The sequence below is a fragment of the Symphalangus syndactylus genome, chromosome 13 (assembly GCF_028878055.3).
Source record: "Symphalangus syndactylus isolate Jambi chromosome 13, NHGRI_mSymSyn1-v2.1_pri, whole genome shotgun sequence".
Taxonomy (NCBI): Eukaryota; Metazoa; Chordata; class Mammalia; order Primates; family Hylobatidae; genus Symphalangus; species Symphalangus syndactylus.
Genome location: NC_072435.2, coordinates 30,074,224 through 30,101,160, shown reverse-complemented (window position 1 = coordinate 30,101,160; position 26,937 = coordinate 30,074,224). Strand labels below are relative to the sequence as shown.

The 26,937-nt window shown below is 50.2% G+C and overlaps 1 protein-coding gene across 5 annotated transcripts; it reads left to right on the top strand.

Annotated features, from left to right (window-relative positions):
- The first annotated feature begins 8 nt into the window (after positions 1–8).
- ZSWIM9 (zinc finger SWIM-type containing 9) lies at positions 9–26,937 on the top strand. 5 transcript variants are annotated; one of them, XM_055235820.2, is made up of 4 exons: positions 9–94; positions 1,164–1,447; positions 12,076–12,388; positions 24,011–26,937. In XM_055235820.2, the coding sequence occupies exons 2-4, from the start codon at positions 1,173–1,175 to the stop codon at positions 26,141–26,143; spliced, it is 2,721 nt and encodes a 906-aa protein (XP_055091795.1). In that variant the 5' UTR covers positions 9–94; positions 1,164–1,172; the 3' UTR covers positions 26,144–26,937. The 5 variants fall into 5 exon arrangements, with proteins under 5 accessions (XP_055091795.1, XP_055091794.1, XP_055091791.1 ...); XM_055235819.2 differs by having other exon boundaries at positions 41–90; XM_055235816.2 differs by having other exon boundaries at positions 89–773.

Here is a 26,937-nt window from a genome sequence, read left to right as displayed (position 1 = left end):
GCGGGAGACCGCGCGGGGCATCCCGGGAGCAAGGGCCGGGCCAGGCCTGGGCGCGGGGCATTGTGGGAGGTGGACGCCGCTCCGGGGCGGGTAGGTGAGTGGGGAGGGGCGGGAAGGGTGCACATCTTGGGGAGGGGAGAGGCACAGCTAGGTGGGACGGCAGGGCTGGAAGGTGCCGCAGCGGGCGGGGCGGGCAGTAGGAGCGTCGGGAGTGGGCTGGATGGGGCTGCTCGAGGGGAGACGCGCAACTGGACGTGGGGGGAGCATCTGGGGTGAAGGAGCCCATCCGAGGACGAGGGGCCATGTCTAGAACGAAGATGCATATTGCGGGGGATGGTGGATGTAACTGGGAGGAGGGGCCCACAGCTGGACTGGGGGCCGCATCTGAGGAGGAGGGGACCACAGGTGAATACTGGTGACACTTCCGAGGAGAACTAGCCACAAGTGGGGCACACACCTGTAGGCGAAGCGTGGATAACTGCATGTGGGGAGTACATCTGGAGATGAGAGTGTCTCAGGGAAGTCCCAGCTACAGCTGCATGTGGCGAGCCGTAGGGTCATAATCGGGGGAAGGGGCAACAGCTGCACGCCAGAGACACATCTGGGGAGTGCGGAGCCACAGGTGCATGAAGCATGTGACCGGGTGAGGGGTCCGTGGCCTGGATGTGGGAGCACATCTGGAGATGGAGCGTCTTTGGAGGGGTTACAGCCAACTGTTGGCAACATGGAAGGAGGAGTTCCAGATGAATACGAGCGCTAGAAGTTACTCTTGGGTGAGAGACACAGCTGGAAGGGGAGGAGGTTTTAGCTGGAATTTGAGAAAACATTTGAGGAGATGTCCAGAGCTGAGCTTAATGGTCGTATTTTGGGAGAAGGGATTCCAACTGTACCTAAGGGTCACGTCTGTGGAGGAGGAGACGAGTTGGAATTAGGAATCAAGATGACAGGCTCCAAGTGAACCAGGGATAAGGCGGTGGGAGGAGGCCAAAGATAGGTTGGAGGTTGATATTTATATATTTGGAGAAAAACAGGCACGTCCGACCCCGGGCTACCCACCTCGATAGAGGCACCAGCACCAACGGGGCAGGCCGAGAATGGAGTAGATGAGACACCCTGGGTGGGAATGGGTCTGATATCCACCTGCTCTCCTGTCCTCCACGCAGGCCCCCAGGATGGAGCGGCCGGAGCCCCCACCCGGCACTGCTGCGGGGCAGGAGGAGCAGGAGCTGCGGGAGCGGGCCTTCTTCTCGTGGGCCGAGTTCAGCCGCTTCTTCGACGCGTGGTGTCAGCAGCGGCTGGCGCTCTTCTTCGTTAAGAGCTCCATGCACCTGGCGCGCTGCCGCTGGGCCAGTGCGCCCCCGCTCTACACGCTCATCGACGTGCTCAAGTACAGCTACGTGCGGCTCGTGTGCAAGGACGTGCGTGCGCCCAGCCGGCCCGCCGTGGGGTGCGTGAACCTGAGCCGCTGTCCTGCTGGGGGGAAGGGGAGCACCGGGGGTGGGTGTGGGTGGGAGACGGGCAGAGAACACCCCACCCAGAGGTGCAGAGGGAGAGAGGCCAACTGAGACAGCCAAATACACCTTGCAGAGAGGCGGGAGTCAAGGAGAGACATGTACTGAGAGACAGTGAGAAGAGGAGCTAGAGAGACAAAGATACTCACGGAGCAAGAGATGGTGTGGGCCCTACTTACAGACTTTTTTTTTTTTTCGAGATGGAGTCTCGCTCTGTCGCCCAGGCTTGAGTGCAGTGGTGCCATCTCGGCTCACTGCAGCCTCCACCTCCTAGGTTCAAGTGATTCTCCCGCCTCAGCCTCCCAACAGGCACCTGCCATCATGCCCAGCTAATTTTTGTGTGGTTTTTTGTTTTGGTTTTGGTTTTGTTTTGCTTTGTTTTTAGTTTTTTTGTTTTTTTGTGACAGAGTCTTGCTCTGTCACTCAGGCTGGAGTGCAATGCACAATCTCGGCGCACTGCAACCTCCACCTCCCGAGCTCAAGCGTTGTTTCTCCTGCCTCAACCTCCTGAGTGGCTGGGATTACAGGCACGCACCACCACGCCTGGCCAATTTTTGAATTTTTGTAGAGATGGGGTTTCACTATGTTGGCCAGGCTGGTCTCGAACTCGTGACCTCAGGTGATCTGCCCGCCTCGCCTCCCAAAGTGCTGGGATTACAGCCGTAAGCCACTGTGCCCGACCTGACTTACAGAATGTAATAGAGACTTCGAGAGGCAGAGCATAAAACACACACACCCCAAGAGGAGAAAAAAGTCATGGAAAATTCCAGAAACATGGAGACATGAAGGCAGAAACACCAAAGAGAGCCAGGGAAACAGAAGAGCCAGGTTTTGTACACGTGACAAAGACTGGGAGACAGAGACTGGGAGACTGAACTGCAGAGAAGCCACAGGATAAAGAAAAGGATCCATCTATTCAGTGAATAACGGGCCAGGTCCCATGCTGTGGGCTGGGGATATTCTTGTTGGAGCGATGGAGTTGGGCAAGAGATAAAAATCCCTGCCCTTCTGGTACTTTCTGACCAGACAGGAAGATTGACATTAAAAGAACAAGCTCACAGGTAGTTCCCTACAACTGTGCAAAGAGGGGCAGGTGAGAAATCCAGGACAGCCAGAATCACACCCAGGTGGCCAGGGGTATTTTAATGGACCCCAATTTTATTTTATTTATTCTTTATTTTTTTGAGACGGGGTCTTACTCTGTTGCCCAGGCTGGAGTGCAGTAGTACGATCTCGGCTCCCTGCAACCTCCAACTCCTGGGTTCAAGAGATTCTCCCACCTCAGCCTCCCAAGTAGCTGGGACTACAGGTGTGTGCCACTATGCCCACCTGATTTTTGTATTTGTAGTAGAGATGGGGTTTCACCATGTTGGCCAGGCTGGTCTCGAACTCCTGACCTCAAGGAGGCCGAGGTGATCTGCCCACCTCGGCCTCCCAGAATGCTGGGATTACAGGCATGAGCCACCACACCCAGCCAAATTGACCCCAATTTTATTTTATTTTATTTGAGATGGAGTCTTGCTCTGTCATCCACACTGGAGTGCAGTGGCACAATCTCCGCTCACTGCAACCTCAGCCTCCTGGGCTCAAACAATTATCCTGCCTTAGCCTCCTGAGTAGCTGGGATTACAGGCATGCGCCACCATGCCCAGCTAGTTTTTGTATTTTTAGGGTTTCACCATGTTGGCCAGGCTGGTCTTGAACTCCCGACCTCAGGTGATCCACCTGCCTTGGCCTCCCAAAGTGCTGGGATTACAGGTGTGAGCCACGGTGCCTGGTCTGACTCCAGTTTTAAACAGGAGTTGTTCCCCACACAATGTTAGGTTTCTAGCTTCCACTGGAACACCAGAAGAGGTGAGCCCATGTTTCCGCTGGCAGATGGCCACCCCTCTTGGATGGGGCTTTGCTGCCCAGGTTTGCCCCAGACCCTGCCACTCTCTGCTGCCTCATCCCTAGCGCTGTCTTTTGCTTGTTTGGCCTGCCTGGTCCCAGAAGGTGTGTGAGTTTGAGACCTTTGGTTGGGGAGCTGTAGATAAGAACAGAGTGCTTAAGAACACAGGCTCTGCCTTCAGGCTGCCTGAGACATGCTCCACGACTTCCTGGATGGGTGACTTTGGGCACTGGACTTCACATCTCCAAGCCTCAGTTTCCTCATCCTTTGAAATGGGGTTATCACGATACCCGCTTCATGGGGCCATTGTGAGCATACTGTGAGATCACACATGAGGAAAACGCATCACCCTGGTGCCTGGAACATGGGGTGGCTGGTTAAGTGATAGCTGTTACAGGACTCAAGAGCATGGACTCTGGGCCATTGCACTGCTGATGGTGGGCGGATGCTGTTGAGCGAGTGACTCCACCCCTCTGTGGCCTCAGTTTCCTCATGTGGAAAATGGGGGACAAAATAGTGTCTATCTCATAGGTAAATTATTCAGAAAGGCATCCAGCACAGAGTAAGCACACTCTAACAGCTCTTTCACCGGTAGTTATTTAAACGTATTGTGAAATACATTCTTGCAACTTTTTTCTCACTACTTATTCTAGAAACAGAGACTCGGAGATCTGAAAGCGGAACAGCATCAAACACACACATCACCCAGAAACCTAGAACGTTAGAGCTTGCAAGAAGCTCAAAGAAGCTCAGGCCTAACCTGAAACCTATTAACAGAACCCAGTTCCAATGTAACAAATGCTTATTGAGCACCTACTATGTGCATGCCCTTCACTGGACATTTGGAATCCAAGACTGATCTCGGCTCTTGAACAGCTCAGAACTTAATGGGGTAGACAAAGACCAAAAAACACAAAAAAAAATTGTAGATAGTGGCCCATAGTAGTGAAAGTGAGATTGAGGGGAGATGAGAGGAGGATACAAAGGGAGTGGTAAGCTCCACCTGAAAGCTTACTGAGTGGTTCTGGAAGGCTTCCTGGAAGAGGTAACCAGTAAGCAGAACCTTGAAGAATTTTGTTGATATGTTTATGTATGTATAGTATTTGAGCTAACAGACATACTAGGTTTACTATGTGCAGGTACTGTCCCAAGTGCTCTACAAATATCAGAGACAGCCAAGGAGCAGGAGAGACAGGGCTGTGGAGGGGGCGAGGACAGGGCCCTGGGTACGCTCCTGGGACTGGGTAGGTGATGAGATGGTCTCTGAATGGGGAGTGCGGGAGCAGGTGGTTGATGAGCCGGTTCAGGAACGATGTCTTGGACCCGTCATGTCTAGCTCCCCCACTCTCTCAAGCTGCTCAAAGCAGAGTCTCTCCAGTGCCACAGCCCAGGGACAGCCCATGGGCCGAGGTCAGGCTGGAGAAGTTAGTGTGTATGGAAAGGCAGGACATGAGGCTGCAGTGGTGTTAAGGCCTGGATCTGGCAGGGCTGAGTACAGGAGTTGGGACTTTTTCTGGGGGGTGGTGGGAGCCCTAGAAGGCTGTGAGTAGGGTCAGTCTGGGTGGAGGAAGATCCCTCTGGGGCCGTGTGGGAGATGATGTAGGGGGGAGAGAAGGGATATGAAGGAGGAGGCTGGGGCTGAGGGTGCAAGGAACCAGACAAGCCACTCCTTCCCCCCTGCCAGAGGTTACACAGTGACTCTCTCGAAGTCACCACTGCTGCAGCTTCAGCTCTCCAGCTCCCGTTCCTCCCCTGTCCCTCTCTCTCAGTACTTCCCTCCCTGGAACAGAATTGCTCAGCCTTTCTCAATACACACCAGCCGTTGAAAACACAAAGATCTTGAAAACCTGAAAGATCAAGAATAAATGGGTAGTTGGGTGCGGTGGCTCTCGCCTGTAATCCCAACACTTTGGGAGGCCGAGGCGGGCAGATCACTTGAAGTCAGGAGTTTGAGACCAGCCTGGCCAACAGGGTGAAACCCTGTCTGTACTAAAAATACAAAAATTAGCCGGGCATGGTGGCAGGTGCCTGTAATCCCAGCTACTCAGGAGGCTGAGGCAGGAGAATCACTTGAACCCAGGATGCAAAGGTTGCAGTGAGCTAAGATTGTGCTGCTGCACTCCCTCAAAAAGATGAATAAATGGGTAAGTGGAAGGCAAAACAAAGCAAAACAACGGGTCCTTGAAAAAAAGTTTAAAAAATAGCAGGTACTATTTCTGCATTGTTTACTATGCACTAGCCCGTTTCTAACCATTTTACATAATTTAATCCTCTTATTTAGCCCTCTCTATGAGCCTGAGAGACTAGTATTACTATTAGCCCCACTTTCCAGGTGAGAAAACTGAGACACAGAATGCTTAAAGATTGTTCCCAGGATAACACAGCAGCTAAGAGGGAAAACCAGGGTCTGGACCCTCTTTCTGGTTACTAAGCCCATGATTTTAATTACCACCCTCCCGCCTTTCTTTCTCACTTTCTCTTTCTCTCTCCTTCCCTCATCTTTATTTCAATCATTCAACCCTCAGTGTGAGGGTTGACTATGCCATGGGTCCCCTAAAGATGTGTTGGTTCTGGGCACCAGCCTATCCGTCCCTTCACCCAAGAGGTTTTTGGGAGCCCCTGCAATGTGCAAGGTGGTGGTTTTAGATGCTGGGATTTCTGTGGGAAGTGTACATTACAGATGGACATAAATAAAAATCCCGGCCAGGCACAGTGGCTCACACCTGTAATCCTAGCACTTTGGGAGGCCGAGACAGGTGGATTGCCTGAGCTCAGGAGTTTGAGACCAGCCTGGGCAACATGGTGAAACTCCGTCTCTACTAAAATAAAAATTAAAAAAAAAAAAAAATTAGCCAGGTGTGGCGGCGTGCACCTATAATCTCAGCTACTCAGGAGGCTGAGGCAGGAGAATTGCTTGATCCCAGGAGGCAGAGGTTGCAGTGAGCCAAGATCATGCCACTGCAGACAGAGTGAGACTCTGTCTCCAAAAAAATAAAATAAATAAAAAATAAAAAATCCCTACATGCAATGGACCGTGCCCTAGCCAGGATATGGTCAGGGAAGACTTCCTGGAGGAGGCGATGCTGGCTGTGGGGCCTGGAGGATGAGTAGGAGTTGACTAGGTGAAAAGGGAGAGGAATGTTTTATGAAGGAGGGAAGAACTTCCGATAGGTTGTGGAAATGGAAAAAATGTGGATGGGTAGGACGTGGTGATGGATGGTTTTGGTGGAATGGAGACCATATCCCAGAGTAGGTGCACCAGGGTTTGTAGATTACCCCGAGGGATTTAGTCACTGAATCATCACACACTTACTGAATACCTCCAGACGCCAGGTACTGTTCTTGGTGCTGAGGATACAGAGAGAAACAAAACAGACAAAAATTCCTATCCATGTGGAATTTGCATTTAGCGGGGGGATGACATTATTCCTCCAAATAGGTGGAGAGAAATTGCAAAAATGGTGTGTTGAAGCACCAGTAGGTGGTTATGTGAGATTCTGGGCCCCTGCAGAGGAGACGCACTGTTCTCTGGCAAAATTTGTGGCTTCACAGAAGAGCTGACCTACCCGGAGCAAGGGGCTATTCTAGGGCCTGAAACACCTAGGCTGAAGGAAGTCAGACCAAGGGTTTCACAAAAGCCCATGAATTATTCTAGAAAAATGTACCGGGTGGCATTCCGTGAACTTGCAATCTTGAGAAATCAAACATGGGGATTTCCTTTGCTTCCACCTGATACCACATGGTGGCTGTAGGTTTATTTCATTCATACTTATTTGTACATTGAATAATTTTCTAAATGTGCATTATTTTTGTATTTTTTGAGACGGAGCTTCGCTCTTGTCGCCCAGGCTGGAGTGCAATGATGTAGTCTCAGCTCACTACAACCTCCATCTCCGAGGTTCAAGCGATTCTCCTGGCTCAGCCTCCTGAGTAGCTGGGATTACAGGCGCCCGCCACCATGCTCAGCTAATTTTTGTATTTTTAGTAGAGATGGGGTTTCACTATGTTGGCCAGGCTGGTCTCAAACTCCTGACCTCAAGTGACCCGCCTGCCTTGGCCTCCCAAAGTGCTGGGATTATAGGCGTGAGCCACCGTGCCTGGCCTTGTTACTTTAAATAAGGCATAAAGTCTCAAACTCTGTATTTTGATTTTTAAAATCTAGCAGGCTCCTGCATTTTTCTTTACCTCGTGCATGTAGGAAAAAAGGGGTGTGTCAAGGATGCCCTTCTGGTTTAACAAAGAAAATTTTTAAGCATTTATACTGGTGGATTTAAGCATTTCTCTGGGTGGATCCTGGGGAGAATCACCCAGTTGGGAGGCCATTTGGAAAAAACATAGGAGGGCTTTTAAGGGGTGTGTTACTGGGGTATTTACTACCTGGGAGCCAGGGTTTCTTAACTACATGCCAGGCCCCGGGCAGTCTGTGTCACAAGGGTCAGCAAACTAGGAAGCCCTTGGACCAATCCCAACCTGCAGCCTACTTTTTTTTTTTTTCTTCTTGAGATGGAGTCTCGCTCTGTTGCCCGGGCTGGAGTGCAGTGGCGCAATCTCGGCTCACTGCAACCTCCACCTCCTGGGTTCAAGCGATTCTCCTGCCTCAGCCTCCTGAGTAGCGGGGACTATGGGCATGCGTCACCACACCCGGCTAATTTTTGTATTTTTAGTAGAGACGGGGTTTCACCACGTTGGTCAGACTGGTCTCAAACTCTTGACCTCGTGATCTGGCCACCTCGGCCTCCCAAAGTGCTGGAATTACAGGCATCAGCCACCACGCCTGGCCTGTAGCCTATTTTTATAAATGAAGTTTTATTGGAACATAGCCGTGCCTGGTCATTTACGTATTGTCTATGGCTTCCTTTGCAATATAGCAACAGAATATATTAAACATTTACTACCTGGCCCTTTGCAGAAAATGTTTGACAGCTCCTGCTGTATAAACATAAAGTCTGCCAAAAAATGCTGATATTACCCCACGTGGAGAAACACTGAACCCCTCTTCAGAAATCAGATGCCAATTTAAATATTACTAACAGAGAAATACACTCTGATTTTTTTTTCCTATTCCCTTTCTTTTTTCTTTTTTGAGACAAGGTCTTGCTCCATTGCCCAGGCTGGAATACAGTGGTGCCATCATAGCTCACTGTAACCTCGAACTCCTGGGCTCAAGTGATCCTCTTGCCTCAGCCTCCCAGAATAGCTAGGACTATGGGTGTGTGCCACAATGCCTGGCTAGTTTTTTATGTTTTAATTTTTTGCAGAGAAGGGCTCTTGCTATGTTGCCCAGGCTGGTCTTGAACTCCTGGACTCAAGAGAAGTGATCCTCCTGCCTCAGCCTCCCAAAGTGCTGGGATGACAGGTGCTAGCCACTGCACCCGGCCCTATTTCATTTTCTAGAGTGCTGGTTGCAACTCCCTACGTTAATTTCATGTAATGGGCTATGCTCCACAGTCTGAGAACCGCTGTCCTAGACAAACTCTTGCTCACACACATAAAGAGATGTATAAGAGAGTGTTGTAGGCTGGGTGCAGTGGCTCACGCTTGTAATCCCAGCACTTTGGGAGGCCGAGGCGGGCGGATCACAAGGTCAGGAGATCGAGACCACGGTGAAACCCCGTCTCTATTAAAAATACAAAAAAATTAGCCGGGTGTGGTGGCGGGCGCCTGTAGTCCCAGCTACTTGGAGAGGCTGAGGCAGGAGAATGGCGTGAACCTGGGAGGCGGACCTTGCAGTGAGCCGAGATTGCGCCACTGCACTCCAGCCTGGGTGACAGAGCGAGACTCCGTCTCAAAAAAAAAAAAAAAAGAGAGAGAGAGTGTTGTATCACACATTGGGGTGATTGAAGCATCATTCGTAAAAGAGGAGAAATAGAAACACCATCATAGATGGCAGAGCCATGGAGTGGAACATTGGGCAGCAGTAAAAGGAGTGAAACTGAACAGTATTGAAAATCCGAGTGAAAAGCCAGCTGCAAAGGCATATCGGGTGGGATGATTGTCTTAGTCTCAATTGATGTAACAAACTACCACAAATATGGTGGCTTAAAACAATACCAATTTATTTATCTCACGGTTCTGGAGGTCAGAGGGCCAATATGGGTCTCAGGGCTAAAATCAAGGCATTGGCAGTGCTGTGTTCTGGAGGCTCTAAGGAGAATCTGCTTCCTTATCTTTCCAGCTTCTAGAGACCACCCATGCTCTTTGGCTTGGAGCCTCTTCCTCCATTTATTTTATTTATTTATTTATTTATTTATTTTAGACGGAGTTTTGCTCCTGTTGCCCAGGCTGGAGCGCAGTGGTGCAATCTCAGCTCGCCGCAACCTCCGCCTCCTGGGTTCAAGCGATTCTCCTGCCTCAGCCTCCCAAGTAGCTGGGATTACAGGCATGTGCCACCACGCCTGGCTAATTTTGTATTTTTAGTAGAGACAGCATTTCTCCATGTTGGTCGGGCTGGTCTTGAATTCCTGACCTCAGGTGATCCGCCCACCTCGGCCTCCCAAAGTGCTGGGATTACTGGCATGAGCCACCGCGCCAGGCCATTCTTCCATTTTTTTTTTTTTTTTTGAGAGATAGGGATCTCACTAATCTTACCATGTTGCCCAGGCTGAACTCAAATGATTCTCCCAGCTCAGCCTCCTGAGTAACTGGGACTATAAGCAAGTGCCACCGTGCCTGGCTCTTCCTCCATCTTTAAAGCCAGAAGGGTAGCATCTTTCAATCTCTCTCTGACTTTGATCCTCTTACTTCCCTCTTTCCCTTATAAGAACCTTTGTGATGACATTTGGGCCTACCTGGATAATCCAGACTCTCCCCATCTCAAGACCCTTAATTTCATCGTACCCGCAAAGGTCCTCTTGCCATGGAAGGCAGCGTATGTGCAGTTCCAGTGACTATGATGGGAATATTTTGGGGAACCATGATTCTTCCTACCACAATGCTCGGAAACAAAGAGTTTTCTTTTTCTTTTCTTTTCTTTTTTTTTTTTTTTGCTTCGAGACAGGGTCTCGCTCTGTCACCCAGGCTGGAGTGCAGTAGTGCGATGTCGGCTCACTGCAATGTCTGCCTCCCGGGTTAAAGCCATTCTCCTTCCTCAGCCGCCCAAGTAGCTGGAATTACAGGTGTAATCCCATTAGCCTATTATTGGCCACCACGCCTGGCTAATTTTTTTTTTTTTTTTTTTTTTTTTTTTGTAGAGACAGGGTTTCACCATGTTGGCCAGGCTGGTCTCAAACTCCTGATCTCAGGTGATCTGTCCCCCGTCAGCCTCCCAAACTGCTGGGATTACAGGTGTGAGCCACCACGCCCGGCCAAAAACAAAGTTTTTTCTAAGTAGACTTTTAAAAAATGTAACACACATCCAGAAAAGTACACACATCATATGTATGCAACTGAATGAATTTTCCCAAAATAAAATTCAGAGGTAACCAGCACCTAGAACGAGAAACAGAATATGTCCAGTCCCAAGAAACCTGCTGGTGCCCCCTCACAGGGTTAACCACTTAAGGGTAACCACTATCTAGTCTCCTAACAGCAGAGGTTAACTTTGCCTGCTGTTGAACTTTATATAAATGGGAATCATATCACAGTTTCTCTTTCATGTCTGGCTTCTTTCACTTGGTAGGTTTGTGAGATTCATCCATATTGTTGGAGGTTGTAATGGTGTGTTCATTCTTGGTGCTGATTAGCGTTTTATTTTAGGAATATACCACAACTTATCTTCTCACTCTATTGTTGGATATTTAAGTTTCAAGTATTTGGCGAATATACATAGTGCTGCTTTGAACATTCTCATACACATGTTTAGATGCCCATTTGTCTTGGGTGGCACCACTGGGTCACAGGAGAGGCATAAAATCTGCTTTAGTAGATACTGCCGTGCAGTTTTCCAAAGTGCTTGTGCCATTTCACGCTCCCATCAGTGATGGGTGAGAGTTCCAGTTGCTCCACGTCCTCATCAACACTTGATGTTATCACTCTTTTGTTTGACCATTCTGCTGATGTGTAGTGGCATTTCCTTACAGTTTTAATTTGTTATGTCTTTGATGACTAATGAGTTTGAGTCCTTTTTCACGTATACAGTGCTTTTAAAACAGAGAAACATACCTCCCATTGTTTATGGGTGCATAAAAATATACATGGAATGCTAATAGATAATTTTGATAGTGGCTGCCTCTGGGGACAGAGGGAAGGAGGATAATTTGTTAGGGCAGCGTTCACAGGAGGCCTCAACTTTCGATGTTATTGCTAAACCAGAAGCAGATACAGGACTATCTGAAATTTTTTATTTCTAAAAAAAGTTAAGGTAAATACAATAAAACACTCACTCACTTTTGACAGAACTGAGGGTGGTAGGTATAGAATTTTAGTGAACACTTACTGCTTGCCATATTCCAGACACTGTGTAGGTGCTTTACCTATATTAACTCTTTTCATGCTCATGACAATCCTATGAGGAAGGTATGATGAGTAGGACCTTCCTTTTAACCTATGAGGAAACTGAGGCATAGAGACTTGAAGTGACTTGCCCCAGGTCACACAGCTGGCATATTCTTAGGGCCCTCTACTCTTCTCTATGCCTGAAACAATCCTTAGTTTAAAAAAAAAAAAAAGGTGAGTGGAAAGGAAGAAGAGGGCAGCAGAGTGATGTGACCAGGGCGGTGGCGGTTCCTCCCACAGGCCTCCCCAGCCCGGCTGCCCCGCCTTCATCATCGTCAAGCTGAGCCCGCTGCGGGACCGCCTCGTGGTGACGGAGTGCCAGCTGACCCACTCACACCCGGCCTGCCCGCTGGAGTTCGCCTACTACTTCCGCCCGGGCCACCTGCTGGCCAACGCCTGCCTGCCGGTGCGCACCACCAACAAGATCTCCAAGCAGTTCGTGGCCCCAGCCGACGTGCGCCGCCTGCTCTCCTACTGCAAGGGCCGCGACCACGGCGTCCTGGACGCCCTGCACGTGCTCGAGGGCCTCTTCCGCACCGACCCTGAGGCCAAGGTGGGGTCTCGGGAGAGGCGGGCCAGGGGAGGGGGCGGGGGAAAGCCACGCTGAAGACTCGTGGGTCATTCATTCCTTCATCCACCCTCTCATCCCTTCACTCCTTTCCTCCATTCATCCATTCATTCATCAGTAAGTACTTACGGAGGCACTGGGGATGCAGCAGCAAACCAGATCCACGTGGTCTCTGTCCCCAGAGAGCTTACCTTCTAGTGTAGTGCTGCCCAGTAGAACTTTCTTCTAGGATGGAAACGTTCTGTGATTCTGCACCCCCAGCCACATGTGGCTATTGAGCACATGAAATGTGTCTAGTACACTGAGTAACTGCATTAATTAATTACTTTTTTTGAGATGTAGTCTCTGTCGCCCAGGCTAGAGTGCCCTATCGCCCAGGCTGGAGTGCAGTGGCATGATCTCGGCTCACTGCAACCTCTGCCTCCCAGGTTCAAGCGATTCTCCTGCCTCAACCTTCTGAGTACCTGGGACTACAGGCCGTGCCACCACACCGGCTAATTTTTTTGTATTTTTAGTAGAGATGGGGTTTCACCATGTTAGCCAGGATGGTCTCAATCTCCTGACCTTGTGATCTGCCTGCCTCGGCCTCCCAAAGTGCTGGGATTACAGGCGAGAGCCACCGTGCCCGGCCTGAATTTATTCTAATTAATTGAAATTTAAATAGCCACCTATGGCTATTGGCTGCCTTGCAGAGGTAACTGCCAGAACACCCCTGCAATTCTGGTGGGAAAAATCAACAACCAACAAACACGTCCAAATGTGATGTAACATCACTAGGGGCTGGGTGCTAGCAAGAAGAGGAGCCACAGTGATGACAAATGCTATGTAAGTTTTTTTTTTTTCAATCTTTTTTTTTTGAGACAGGATCTCACTGTCACCCAGGCTGAGTACAGTGGTGCAGTCACGGCTCACTGCACCCTCGATGTCCCAGGCTCAAGCAATCCTCCCACCTCATTCTCCCGAGCAGCTGGGACAACAGACGTGCACCACCACACCCAGCTAATTTTTTAGTTTTTGTAGAGATGTTGGGGGGGGATCTCCCTATGTTGCCCAGGCTAGTCTTGAACTCCCAGACTGAAGCAATCCTCCTGCTTCAGCCTCCCAAAGTGCTGGGATTACAGGCATGAGCCACCATGGCAGGCCTACTTAAATTTTTTTTTTAATTGAACTGCACAAATAGAAAATGCACAAATGATAAATACTTAGTTTGATGAATGTTCACAAGTGGAGAACACACCTGAACCCACCACGCAGATGGAGAATTAGGAGAAGGAAGAGTGCTATGTCGTGTAATGTGATGGAGCGATAAATATCATAAAGGAGAAAAAGGCTGGGGTCTGGAGCGGGACAGTTCTAAGGGTGCTGTTTGAATTGGTCAGGGAAGGTCTCTTTAAGCACATGATGGTGAAGCAGAGGAGATGGAACTGAGGCAAAGGACCCTCATTCTGTCATCAGAGGGAAGAGAATTCCAGGCAGAGGGAACAGCCAGTGCAAAGGCCCAGAGACACGAGCAAGCTTGTTTTGGAGGAACAGTGAGGATGGCTGCTGCTCCATAAGGAATCTCTGCGGCTTTAATCCAACTTCAAGTTTGGGGTGAACTTGAAGTTTAAAGAGGAAAGAAAGATGAGAAAGTGGGGGAAGAACTGGTTTCTCCTCATGGCTGTGCCTTTGTCTCCCTTGTGTGTGGAAGAGGTCCCAAGGCAGGGTAAAGTCGAGATTCAGCTCTGGCACACTCTTCCTGTCTTCATCTCATGCCCAGTAAGAAGCTCTGATTCAAGCCACCAGCCCAAGCCCAGGCCTCCATCCCGACATAATAATAATTTTAGCTAATGTTTATCAAGCACTTACTACATGCCAGGCACTACCCTAAGTGCTTTACATACTATAACTCATTTTAATCTCACCTGAGCCCTATGAGGAAATAATCCACCATTCTCATCCCCATTTTACAAACAAGGAAACTGAAGCACAGAGAAGTCAAGTAACTGGCTGAAAGTCACACAGCTATTTAGTGACAGAGCTGGGCTTCGGACCCACACAGCCTGGATCCAGACCCATGGCCTTCACCGTGGGGACAAACACACATGCGCTTCCTACTCCACTGGTCTTTACTGACCTAGCAACTCTCCTCCACTACCCACCATGACATAACTAAGCCTCAGCTGTTCTTCCCTGAAACCGCCCTCTGCAGGATTGTTCCTGTGCAAAGCAGCTCATTCATAAATCAGAGCCTTCCCTGGAAGGGGAATTGTCTTTTCATTTTGAAGGCTGTCTTGGAATCTCGGCTAAACCAAGGTTGGCTCCTGGGTCTGTGTTTTGGCCTGCCTTAATACCTTTTTTTTTTTTTTTTTTTTTTTTTGAGACGGAGTTTCACTCTTGTTGCCCAGGCTGGAGTGCAATGGCGGGATCTTGGCTCACCGCAACCTCCACCTCCCGGGTTCAAACGATTCTCCTGCCTCAGCCTCCTGAGTAGCTGGGATTACAGGCATGCACCACCATGCCTGGCTAATTTTTGTATTTTTAGAAGAGATGAGGTTTCTCCATGTTGGTCAGGCTGGTCTTGAACTCCTGACCTCAGGTGATCCGCCTGCCTTGGCCTCCCAAAGTGCTGGGATTACCGGCATGAGCCACCGCACCCAGCCCCTTAATACTCTTAAAAGAAAGGAGGAAGAAGTTCTAGGACAGGAGAGACAGATTAGTGAAGCAACACTTAAATATTTACTTTTTGAATATGTCATACATTCACATGGTTCTAAAAAGGGTATGTGGCAAAAAGTCTTCTTATCACATCCTGTCCCCCAGGTCCCCTCCCGCACAGAGTTATTGGCAGCTTATGAAGCATATCTAGCTTTCTATCCTATGGACCAGCACTGCCCAGTGGAACTTTCTACAATGATAGAAATGTTCCTTATCCAGGCTGGGCATGGTGACTCACACCTGTAATCCCAGCACTTTGGGACTCTGAGGCAGGCGGATCACCTGGTGTCAGAAGTTCAAGACCAGCCTGGCCAACATGGCGAAACCTGGTCTCTACTAAAAATTCAAAATTAGCCAGGCATGGTGGCAGGTGCCTGTAATCTCAGCTACTTGGGAGGCTGAGGCACAAGAATCGCTTGAACCCAGGAGGCAGAGGTTGCAGTGAGCTGAGATTATGCCACTGTACTCTGGCCTAGGTAACAGAGTGACACTCTTGTCTAAAAAAATAAAAAGAAGGAAAGAAAATGGTTTTTTCTGTACTGTCCAATCCAGAAGCCGCTGGCCACACATGGCTATAGAATGCTTAATGAGGCCAGTATGACTGAGGAACTGAATTTGTCATTTAATTTATTGAAATGTAAACAACCTAATGTGGCTAGTGGCTTCTGGATTGGACAGCCCAGCTCTGCACATATACAGGTCAATTTGCATGTCTGTATTTTTAACTTTAATTTTTAACTTTATTTCCTCTTTCTGTCCCCCCACCCCCCACCCCCAGCAAGCAGGGCAGCCTATTGTACACGCTGTTTTTGTTTGTTTGTTTTTTGAGACAGGGTTTCACTCCTGTCCCCCAGGATGGAGTGCAGTGGCACGCTGTCGGCTCACTATAACCTCCACCCCCTGGGCTCAAGTGATTCTCCTGCCTCAGCCTCATGAGTAACTGGGACTGTAGGCCTGCAGCACCATGCCTGGCTAATTTTTGTATTTTTAGTAGAGACGAGGTTTCACCATGTTGGCCAAGCTGGTCTCAAACTCCTGACCTCAAGTGATCCACTCACCTTGGCCTCCCGAAGTGCCGGGATTACAGGTGGGGGCCACCGCACCCGGCCTATGCATGCTGTTTTGCATCTTGCTTTATACGTTGGGGAGTGCCAGATGTCACCATCTTTCGTTCTTCCTCTGGGGCTGGTCAAATCCCCCTGAGAAAACTCCTCCGGCCTCCTGGCGGGGGGTGAAGGCGAGGCTGCCAAGGCCAGGCTGCCAGCTTCTGGGAGCCACTGGGGCAGAGGCAGGGAGCTGTCAGGCATTCAGCCAGCAAGACGCACTCAGTCCCCACTTGGGGTTCAGAATCCCCCTCCCTCATCTTCAGATCGGCCAGATGTCCCCAAAGCCAGTGGCCCTTCTATTTCGCCCTGTCTACAGAATAAACCCCCAGTCACGGGGTGGGGGAAGAGTAAGGGGAGAGGGGAAACGAGATTTGGAGGTCTAGCTGCTGCTGAAACAGCCCTCGGTTCGTCTTTATTTTGCCTTCTGCAAAACTGGCCTGGTGTTGCCAGCTCCTTTTGAGGACTTTACTACTGGTTCTCAGCATCCCCCAATTGCTGGCTTAGGATTCATGGGTTTTGGGGGCTGAGGTGGGATTAGCATGTCCAGCTGCTTTCCAGTTTCCAAAGTTCTGTCCCTATCATATTGCCTCTGATTTTAAAAAAAAAAAAAAAAAGCCATTTAAAAAATAGATGTACTTGAGGTTCAAGAGAGTGAAACTAGAGAGGTGTTCAATCCATCACTTTTACACAGAAGTTTCACCTTTTTTCCACTTATAAAATCTAATGAAAGAGTTCTATATTATTAATATGTTAATAATACAGTAGTAATATAACAATATAATGTAGATATTAATATAATAATATTATAATATGTAACTCATAATATGTAATGTTAATAATATAATCTCAGCACTTTGGGAGGCCGAAGTGAGAGGATCACTTGAGCCCAGGAGTTCAAGACCAGCCTGGCCAACATAACGAGCACCTGTCTCTACAAAAAAACAAAAACAAAAACAAAAACAAAAAAAAAAAAAATTAGGCATGGTGGCATGCATCTGTAGTCCCAGCTACTCGGGAGGCTGAGGCACGAGGGTTGCTTGAGCCCAGGAGCTTGAGGCTGCAGTAAGCTATGATCATACCACTGTACTCCAGCCTTGACAACAGAGTGAGACCCTTTAAATAGATGATAGATAGATGATAGATAGATAGATAGATAGATAGATAGATAGATAGATAAATAGATAGCTAGCTAGCTAGCTTTAAATTTTCATCCCAAGCCTAGGTCAAGCAACAATCAGTCTTTCCACTTCCCAGCAGTCTTCCAAAGGAAGGATTATTTGTAAAAAGTGCCTGGCACTTCCTGAGTTGGGTTGCTCTCTTGATCTTTGGAGGGGATCAGACAAGAAGGATGTACCCAAAGCCACAAGGCATGATTTATGAGCAAGATTGGGGGGTGACTTCACCCAGGGAGGTGTTAACACCTTAACACCTTTTTTTTTTTTTTTTTTTTAGACAGAGTCTCACTCTGTCTCCCAGGCTGGAGTGCAGTGGTACAATCTCGGCTCAACACAACCTCCGCCTCCCAGGTTCAAGTGATTCTTGTGCCTCAGCCTCTTGAGTAGCTGGGACTGCAGGCGCGCGCCACCAGGTCTGGCTAATCTCTTTTGTGTGTGTTTTAGTAGAGATGGGGTTTCATCATGTTGGCCAGGATGGTCTTGATCTCCTGACCTGGTGATCCGCCTGCCTCGGCCTCCCAAAGTGCTGGGATTACAGGCGTGAGCCACCGCGCCCAACTGTTAACACCTTTTATCACCTGCCCTGCCCGGTGATGATGGGCTTTGGGGTCCAGTCACATCTCCATTCCCTCACTTGTGGCAGGCACCAGGGTAACCAGCAAGCAAGCCCTGAAAAGAGAGACCTTGCCCGGAAACATTGCAGCTTTCTCTTACATGTATGCTTTGCCTTCTGAGAATGGTGAGCATTGATGCAAGTGTGTTTGTTTTAAGAATACTCGATGGGGCCAGGCGTGGTGGCTCGCGCCTGTAATCCCAGCACTTTGGGAGGCCGAGGCGGGTGGATCACGAGGACAGGAGATCGAGACCAGCCTGGCTAACGCGGTGAAACCCCATCTCTACTAAAAATACAAAAAATTAGCCAGGTGTGGTGGCAGGCGCCTGTAGTCCCAGCTACTCAGGAAGCTGAGGCAGGAGAATGGCATGAACCCAGGAGGCAGAGCTTGCAGTGAGCCAAGATCGCGCCACTGTACTCTAGCCTGGGTGACAGAGCGAGACTCCGTCTCAAAAAAAAAAAAAAAAAAAAAACCAAGAATACTTGATGGGAAGCTGGTATGATCTCAGTGGAGGTCAATTTAGCAATATCTATCAAAATGACAAGAACACTCACCCTTAGGCCCACAATCCCACTACTGGTGATTTATCCTGCAGATGTAGTTGCACAGCTGTGGAAGGACTTACTTACAAGGTTAATCATTGTTATTTGTGAAAGCAACAGATTAGAAACAACCCAAATTCCACCAATGGGTAATCGTTACATAACTTGTGGTATATCCATCCATGGATTACTACACAGCACTAAAAAAGAATGAGCACTTTGGGAAGCCGAGGCAGGCGGATCACAAGGTCAGGAGATCAAGACCATCCTGGCTAACACAGTGAAACCCCGTCACTACTAAAAGTACAAAAAATTAGCCAGGCATGGTGGCAGGCACCTGTAGTCCCAGCTACTCGGGAGGCTGAGGCAGGATAATGGTGTGAACTCAGGAGGCGTAGTTTGCAGTGAGCCGAGATCACGCTACTGCACTCCAGCCTGGGCGACAGAGTGAGACTCCGTCCTAAAAAAAAAAAAAAAAAAGAAAGAATGAGAACAAGTCTAGGAACTATTTTGAAAGATCTCTCAAACACATTTTTAAGTTAAAAAAGCAAAATGCAAAACTGTACATAATATGCTGTATTATCTATAGAATAGAGCAAATAAGAATTATAGGTATGTTTACTTGTATTCATATAAAGAAACTCTAGAAGAATACCAAGAACTATGGATGAGGGTAGAATAGTGAATGGAAACAGACTGATTAGACTAAAGAGGTGGGAGTAAGACCTTTTACGTATCGCTTTACATTATTTGACTTTAGGACCATGTGGATGTTTGCATATTCAAATAATTAATTCTTAAAAAGAAGATGAAAATAGAAGGTGGGCGCAGTGGCTCACACCTGCAATCCCAGCATTTTGGGAGGCTGAGGTGGGTGGATCACTTGAGGTCAGCAGTTTGAGACCAGCTTAGCCAACATGGTGAAACCCCGTCTCTACTAAAAATACATAAATTAGCCAGGCATGCTGGTGGGTGCCTGTAGTCCCAGCTACTCGGGAGACTGAGGCAGAAGAATCACTTAAACCTGGGGGGGCGGAGGTTGCAGTGAGCCGAGATCATGCCACTGTACTCCAGCCTGGGTGACAGATTGAGACTCCATCTCAAAAAAAAAAAAAAAAAAAAAGACGAAAAATAGGCAATAGTCCCAAATAGTCCCAGCATACTAAACGCATTTGTTTTTCTCCTCAGAGGGAAAGTTAGAGGGTGAATTATAGAGGGTCTTGAGGCTATGTGAGTCAGGATGGCCTGGGTTTTGCTGTAATAATGAACAACCCTCAAATCTCAGTGGCTGAACTCATTGAATTTTATTTCTTGCTCACTTACACGGCCACCATGGGATGTTGGGGGAGTACTGTTTATCTGAGTCATTCTGGGACCCAGGAGGATGGGCATTCATCCCAACAGAATCACCATATCTGGCAGGAGTGGCTGCAGAGGCTTCTCCTTGGATGCAATGCCTCAGCTCCCTCCCACTCACACTTGATTGGCCAAAGCAAGTCACATGACGCTGCTTACTTGCAAGGGGGCAGGGAGGTGCAATGCTACTAAGTGCCCAGGAGAGGGAGAACTGCAATTTCTTGGCAAGCAGCAAAAGATAACCACAGGATGTTTCATCAAGGGCCGCCCAAAGCCGTGTCTGAATATGGGGCTCTTGTTTCCCCTGCTGTGTGGTTACACAGGCCTCCTGCAGCTCAGTGTCAGCTTTTCTAGCTTCTCATGGCTCCTAAGGGGAATATTTTCTATGCTGTATAGCCTGTTTTTACATCAAGCCATTTTTGGGGTGTTATATTAACAGCTGGTGACTTGATTTTATTTATATTGATATGTACCAAAAGCTTTATGAACATTCTGGCTGTGCCAGTTACTAGCTGTAGGGCATGGAACAAGTTATGAACAACCTATTTACCTTCTCCAACCCTTAGTTCATTTATCTGTAAAATGGGGATAATACTATCTTACAGGGCTGTTGGGGTTGTTGTGTGAGAATTAAAGTGCAGTGTGTGTGTGTGTGTGTGTGTGCGTAGAATGGGTAGAACCGTGCCCAGAAGTAGGAAGCCCTGCATATGTTCAATATTTAGCTATTATTTTGTTGTTGTTGTTGTTTGTTTGTTTGTTTTTTGTTTTTGAGATGGAGTCTCTCTCTGTTACCCAGGCTGGAGTACAGTGGCACAGTCTCAGCTCACTGCAGCCTCCGCCTCCCGGGTTCAAGCAATTCTCCTGTCTCAGCTTCCCAAGTAGCTGAGATTACAGGCACATACCACCACGCCCAGCTAATTTTTGTATTTTTAGTAGAAGTGGGGTTTCACCATGTTGGCCAGGCTGGTCTTGAACTCCTGACCTCAGGTGATCCACCTGCCTCGGCTTCCCAAAGTGCTGGGATTACAGGCATGAGCCACTGTACCCGGCCTTAGCTATTATTTTTATTCCTTCAATTTTTTCTTTGGGGCAGTCTGGAGAACAGTTTCATGTGAACATTCTGATCACATCAAAAAGGGAGGATTTACTCACGTGTCGAAAGAGGTGTGAATGGAAAGTAGTAAAGGCATGGTTTCTGATGTTCATGTTTGTGGAATCTGCTGTCTATGGCAGATGCTTCCCCATGCTACCAATTTGTGTGTCTGAAAGGACACCCGTACACTCATTTGCATCCTCAAAATCTGTTCCTCCATGGGTTTCTCCATCTCTGCAAAATGCACTGCTGTCCACTGTGTGCCTAAGCCAGGCCTGTTTGGTCAATATTTTGAAGGCTTTAGGGTAGAGTGGTCAGGAAAAAGAGGCCCTGGACCCAAGCTGTCAGGGCTCAAATCCCAGCTCACCTGGTATTGCAAATCACATGGGTGACACCCGGCAAGCAACTGAAGCCCTGTGTGCCTCGGTGTCCTCATCTGAAAAAGGGGGATGATAACCATAGTATCTGTCTTACAGGGATATTGTAAGGATGAAAGATTAATTGTTGGAACTGTACCTGGTACAGAAAAACTACTTCATGTGTGCTTTGCACACCCGAAACCTTCTTTTTTATATTTATTTATCCTTGGCCTGTGGGCTGTCTCCTCTCACTCAGTGGTGTGTCTCATTTGTTCTCCTCTGTGCCTGAGCCAGCACATCATATTTTCTCAGTAAATATTTGGCAGAAAAATGTATTCAACAGCCTGGCCAACATGGTGAAACCCCGTCTCTACTAATAATACAAAAATTAGCCAGGCGTGGTGGCACGCACCTGTAATCCCAGCTACTTGGGAGGCTGAGGAGGGAGAATCGCTTGAACCCAGGAGGCAGAGGTTGCAGTGAGCCAAGATCACGCCGCTGCACTCCAGCCAGGGCGACAGAGTGAGACTGTGTCTCAAAAAATATATATATATATATATATATATTCATTTACATAGCCCCGCCTTCATCAAATGTCACCCTACCTCTTAAAATGCCGCCCACACATGTTCTCCCACCTACTGCTTTTGTTTCCAATCATTCCTAATGGCCTGCATCCATTGCATCCCAGCATCACTGCTTGTTAGCACAGTGGCCTTGGGCAAGTCACTCTTCTGGTGTAGCTGGGGGTCCCTAAGACCACCCTCAGTTTCCATGATTCACTAGAAGGAATCACAGAGCTGAGAAAAATTGTTATAGTCAAGGCTACAGTTTATTACAGCAGAAGGATACAGAATAAAATCAGCAAAGGGAAGAGCCACATAAGGCGACCCCATCAGTCTCTCTGATTCCTTAATTATCCCGCAGCACCACATAGGGCAGAGGCCAAGAGAGACCAGCATGAGCTGCCGGATGTCCTCTCTCAGTGAAGTCCCATGGACAGTGCTCAATTCTCCCAGCAATGACATGTGACAACAACGATGTATTGCCAGCCAGAGACACTTACTGGGGCCTTGGTGTCCAGGGTTGTTATTGGGGTCAGCCATGTAGACTTGTTCTGAATACTGCTGAGAGATAGAGACAGACGGTAAGAACAGCTGAGATCTGATGCACACCAGGTGTCCTTCCATGCGCTGGCCAGGAGTGATCTCATTTTAGCCCATCCATGACGCTCTTAAATAGACATCCCTATTTTTCCAGACAAGGAACGAAGGCTCATTGAGGGGAGGTCACTTGCCTGAAGTCCCACGGCTAATAGGCAAATCCAGGAGTCTGATCCTTGAACCTCCATCCTCACAGATGTGGCCTTGGACATGACTGCACACCCTCGTGTGAGTTCACTCACTCAGGATGTATTGAGCCGTTGTTCCGGGGCAGGTACCACTCAAAGCATCAGGGATGCTATTTTAGTCAAGGCTACAGTTTATTACAGCAGAAGGATACGGACTAAAATCAGCAAAGGGAAGAGCCACATAGGGCAGAGGCCAAGAGAGACCATCCCAAACGGGAACATCCCTGTGCTTGTGGGGCTTACATCTTAAGGAGGGCAAGCAGGCAATGGGCAGATCAGCAAACAAAGATATGACTTGCCAAAGGGTGGTAAGTGCCGTGGCCAAAAGGAGCCAGAGATGGGGTGTTTGCTTAGTTGGGAAGTCAGAGAAGACCGGGACGTGATGTTTGAACAGAGATGATAATTATAATGGCCACTTTCAGAACACGTACTATTTGTTGGATAAGCAGTAACAGTAATATTATATGTACCAGGCAATGTTCTAAATGCTTAAATGCATCTCATCTTTCCAGTCACAGAGATGCTCTTATTATCATCACTTTACAAATGAAAGGGAGGTTAGGGAAGTTGGCAGAAGGCACACGGCCAGGAAGCAGGGGCTATGCTCTTCACCATTGTCCTGCCTCTCAGTGCATGGAGAAATGAATGTTCAGTGCCTAGAAGGGATAATCAGGGAGTACGGAGGCTAAGGAGGGAACTGAGGCACAGAGAGGTTAAATCACAGGGTTCAGAAGTGGTGGGGGTGGGACCCAAAGCTAAATGATCTGCCTCCACAATCTAAGCTCATTACCACTAGACCAGTCATCCTTAACTTAAGCATGCATAGGAGTCACCTGGAGGGCTTGTCTAACTAGATTGCTGGGGCCCGCCCCCAGAGTTTCAGACTCTGGGTCTGAGGTGGCCCCGAGAAGGTGCATTTCTGTCAAGGTCCCAGGAACCGATGGTGATGCTGCTGGTCCAGGGCCCACATTTTGAGACCCACTGCCCTAGACTGCCTCTCAGCACACGGAGCAATGAATAGCCAGCTTCCGGCGGAGGAAACTGAGGCTCAGAGAAGCTAAAAGGGTCATGTGGAAAAAATCACATAGCTGTTAGACTGCAGTACCTGGATCTCAAACCCAGGCAATCCGGCTCCAGAGTGTTTTTAACCATTTCCCTGCACTGCCTCCTGCCGGTCAAAAGAATAAATGCATATGCAGGCAAGAATGAATGGGTTCCCATTTCCGTAGAAGGGGAAACCGAGGTCGGGGACCTGGGCGGGGAGACGCCAGCATCCTCTGACCTCTTTCCTTGCCTCCCTGCCCCCGCCCCCAGGTGAAGCTGGTGTTCGTGGAGGACCAGGCGGTGGTGGAGACGGTGTTCTTCCTGACGTCGCGCACCAGGGCGCTGCTGCGGCGCTTCCCGCGCATGCTGCTGGTGGACCGGCTGCCGGGGCTGCAGGGCGCGCTGGATCTGCTGGCCGTGCTGTGCGTGGACGGCTCGGGCCGTGCGCGCCAGGCTGCCTGCTGCGTGGCGCGCCCGGGCACACCGAGCCTGCTGCGCTTCGCGCTCGCGTCACTGCTGCAGAGCGTGCCAGACGTCAAGGGCCGCGTGCGCTGCCTCACCGCCGGGCCCGAGGTGGCGGCGCAGTTGCCTGCAGTGCGCCAGCTGCTGCCCTGCGCGCGCGTGCAGATCTGCCGCGCGCAGGGCCTGGAGACGCTCTTCAGCAAGGCGCAGGAGCTGGGCGGCGCCGGCCGCGAGGACCCGGGCCTGTGGTCGCGCCTCTGCCGCCTGGCAGGCGCGTCGTCGCCCGCAGCCTACGACGAGGCGCTGGCCGAGCTCCACGCCCACGGCCCGGCCGCTTTCGTGGACTACTTCGAGCGCAACTGGGAGCCCCGCCGCGACATGTGGGTCCGCTTCCGCGCCTTCGAGGCGGCCCGAGACCTGGACGCGTGCGCCCTGGTGCGAGGCCACCGTCGGCGACTGCTGCGTCGTCTCAGCCCCTCGCGTGGCGTGGCGCAGTGCCTTCGCGACCTGGTGGCCATGCAGTGGGCCGACGCAGCCGGGGAGGCGGTGCCCGAGGGGCCCGATGGCGGGGAGCCTTGGCTGGAGGATAAGCCAGGGAGGGGGGCCCAGGCGGAGAACGAGAGGGTGAGGGGCCTGGAGACGGGCGACTGGGGAGGGGCTCCGAAAGAAGGAAGTATTTGGAGGGGAGCCCAGATGGAGAAGGAGTGGGTAAGAGCACTGGACACCAGAGACTGGGGCGGGGCTCAGTTCGAAGGTGAGAAGGGGAGGGCACTGCAGATCAGAGATTGGAGAGGGGGTCAATTGGAGAATCAGAAGCCCAGGGGACTGGAAGGGGGTGTGTTGAGAGGGTCGCAGTTGGAGAAAGGGCACCTGAGAGGACCAGAGATTAGAGACTGGAGGGGGCCCCAGTTGGAGGGTGAGAAAGATTGGGGACTGGAAGGTTATGTCTGGAGGGGGGCCCAGTTGGAGGATCGCAGGAGTAGAGCGCTGGAGACCACCGACCTGAGGGGGACCCAGTTTGACTATGAGAGGGTCAGGAGTCTTGAAGGAAGCCCCTGGAGGGGGGCGCAGGTGCACGATGAAAGGGCAGGGGGACTGAGAACTGCGGAATGGAAGGGGCCACAGTCAGAAGTAGAGAAGGGCAGGGGGCTGGAGATCAGAAACTTGAGGGGGATCCCCTTGGAGAAGTCCCTGGAGTTGGCCCCTGAGAAGGGAGACCAAAGGGGACCCCAGTGGGAAGATGAGAGGAGGAGAGGGCCAGAGATTGCAGAGGAGAGGGGAGCGAGGGTGGGGGTCAAAAGAAGAAGGGGCCTGGAAGATGTAATTCTGGTCCAGCTGGGAGACACGAGGGTCACAGGCATGGAGAATGGAGATGGACGGGGAGCCCGGTCCGTGGGCCCCAAGAGCCGAGCTGGACGAGGGATGGAGTGGGGAGACGCAGGAGGGCGGTGTCTAGGGCTGGGGAATGGAGTCGTGTCTGGCACCCCGGTGGGGACTGTATTGGAAGGCAGCCCAGAATGGGCAGCGGCGAGGAGTGAACACCTGGCTGCAGGTGACGGCCTGCAGGAAGGAGGCGAAGATGGCCCCAGGGAACCAAAGAGGCTTTGCCGACCCGCGGGAGAGGAGGAGGTGGACTGGGAACCCCTGGCCAAATTCCGGGCAGCCTGCGGGCCAGAGCTGGCAGACCTGGTGGCTGAGGAGTTGGCCTTTGCTAGGCAGCATGGGACCCGGGGTTTCCACTGGACTGGAGATGGCTTTGCCCTTAAGGACGGCACCTCGGACTTCTTCCTGGATGGGGCCCTGACACGCTGCAGCTGCTCAATTCACGCCGCCCGCCGTCTGCCCTGCAGACACCTCTTTGCAGCGCGCCTCCTCACTGGGGCTGCCTTATTCCACATGGACCTGCTCAGGGATTGCTGGGGGAGAGCCCCAGAGCCCTGACCCTTCATGCCTCTGCCCACCACCCTCCACCAGGAGGGCCGAGGGCATTCTTCGATCCCAAAGATAATAGGGCTGAGGCCAAGGAGACCGCTCCAGTCCCCCTGGCCACCTCCTGGGTCATCCAGGGACTTCCTCATGGCAGTTTGCCTCTCTGGGTCCAAGGGCAAGCTGTAAGTGGTCTCTGAGGTCCTGGAACCACAGCTTGGGAAGGTGTTGATGGCCAGGGCGGATTCTGAGGGCTTCCCTCTGGAGAGGAAGCATGTGATGAAAGGTGTAGACAGGGTCAGGCTGGGGCAGAAGGAAGGAAAGGGGCAGAGCTGGGGGGAGGGGGAGGAAGCGATGATATGGGGAGTATCTGGCAGGAGTAGACTGGCCAGTCTAGGGAGTGCAGGGGGGAGAGGGGAAAGGGAGAAAGTACAGAAGACAGATGAAGGAGAGGAGGTAAGCGAGAAAAAATGGAAAGGGGAGCCAGAAATGGAGGAGAGAGGACAAGCAAAGAGACAGAAATGAAAACATGAGGAAAAGCTGGGGGAAGCAGGAGAGGAAGGGACGGGATGTAGGAGGGGGAAGAAAAATCGGAGATGAGACAAAGGAAATGTGTGGGAGATGGGTAGAGAAGAAATGGAAGGGGCGTGGTTTTGGTTTTTCTCCAAGACCTTGACACATCGACCCCCTTCGCCTTCTGAAGAGAGAGGGAGGGCGGGCACTGGGGGTCAGGAGAGTCTCCAGCAGGGGAGGGGAATTGTTTGGACTATTGTTCTTCAGGATTGGAATAAAACAATCTTATTTTGGTC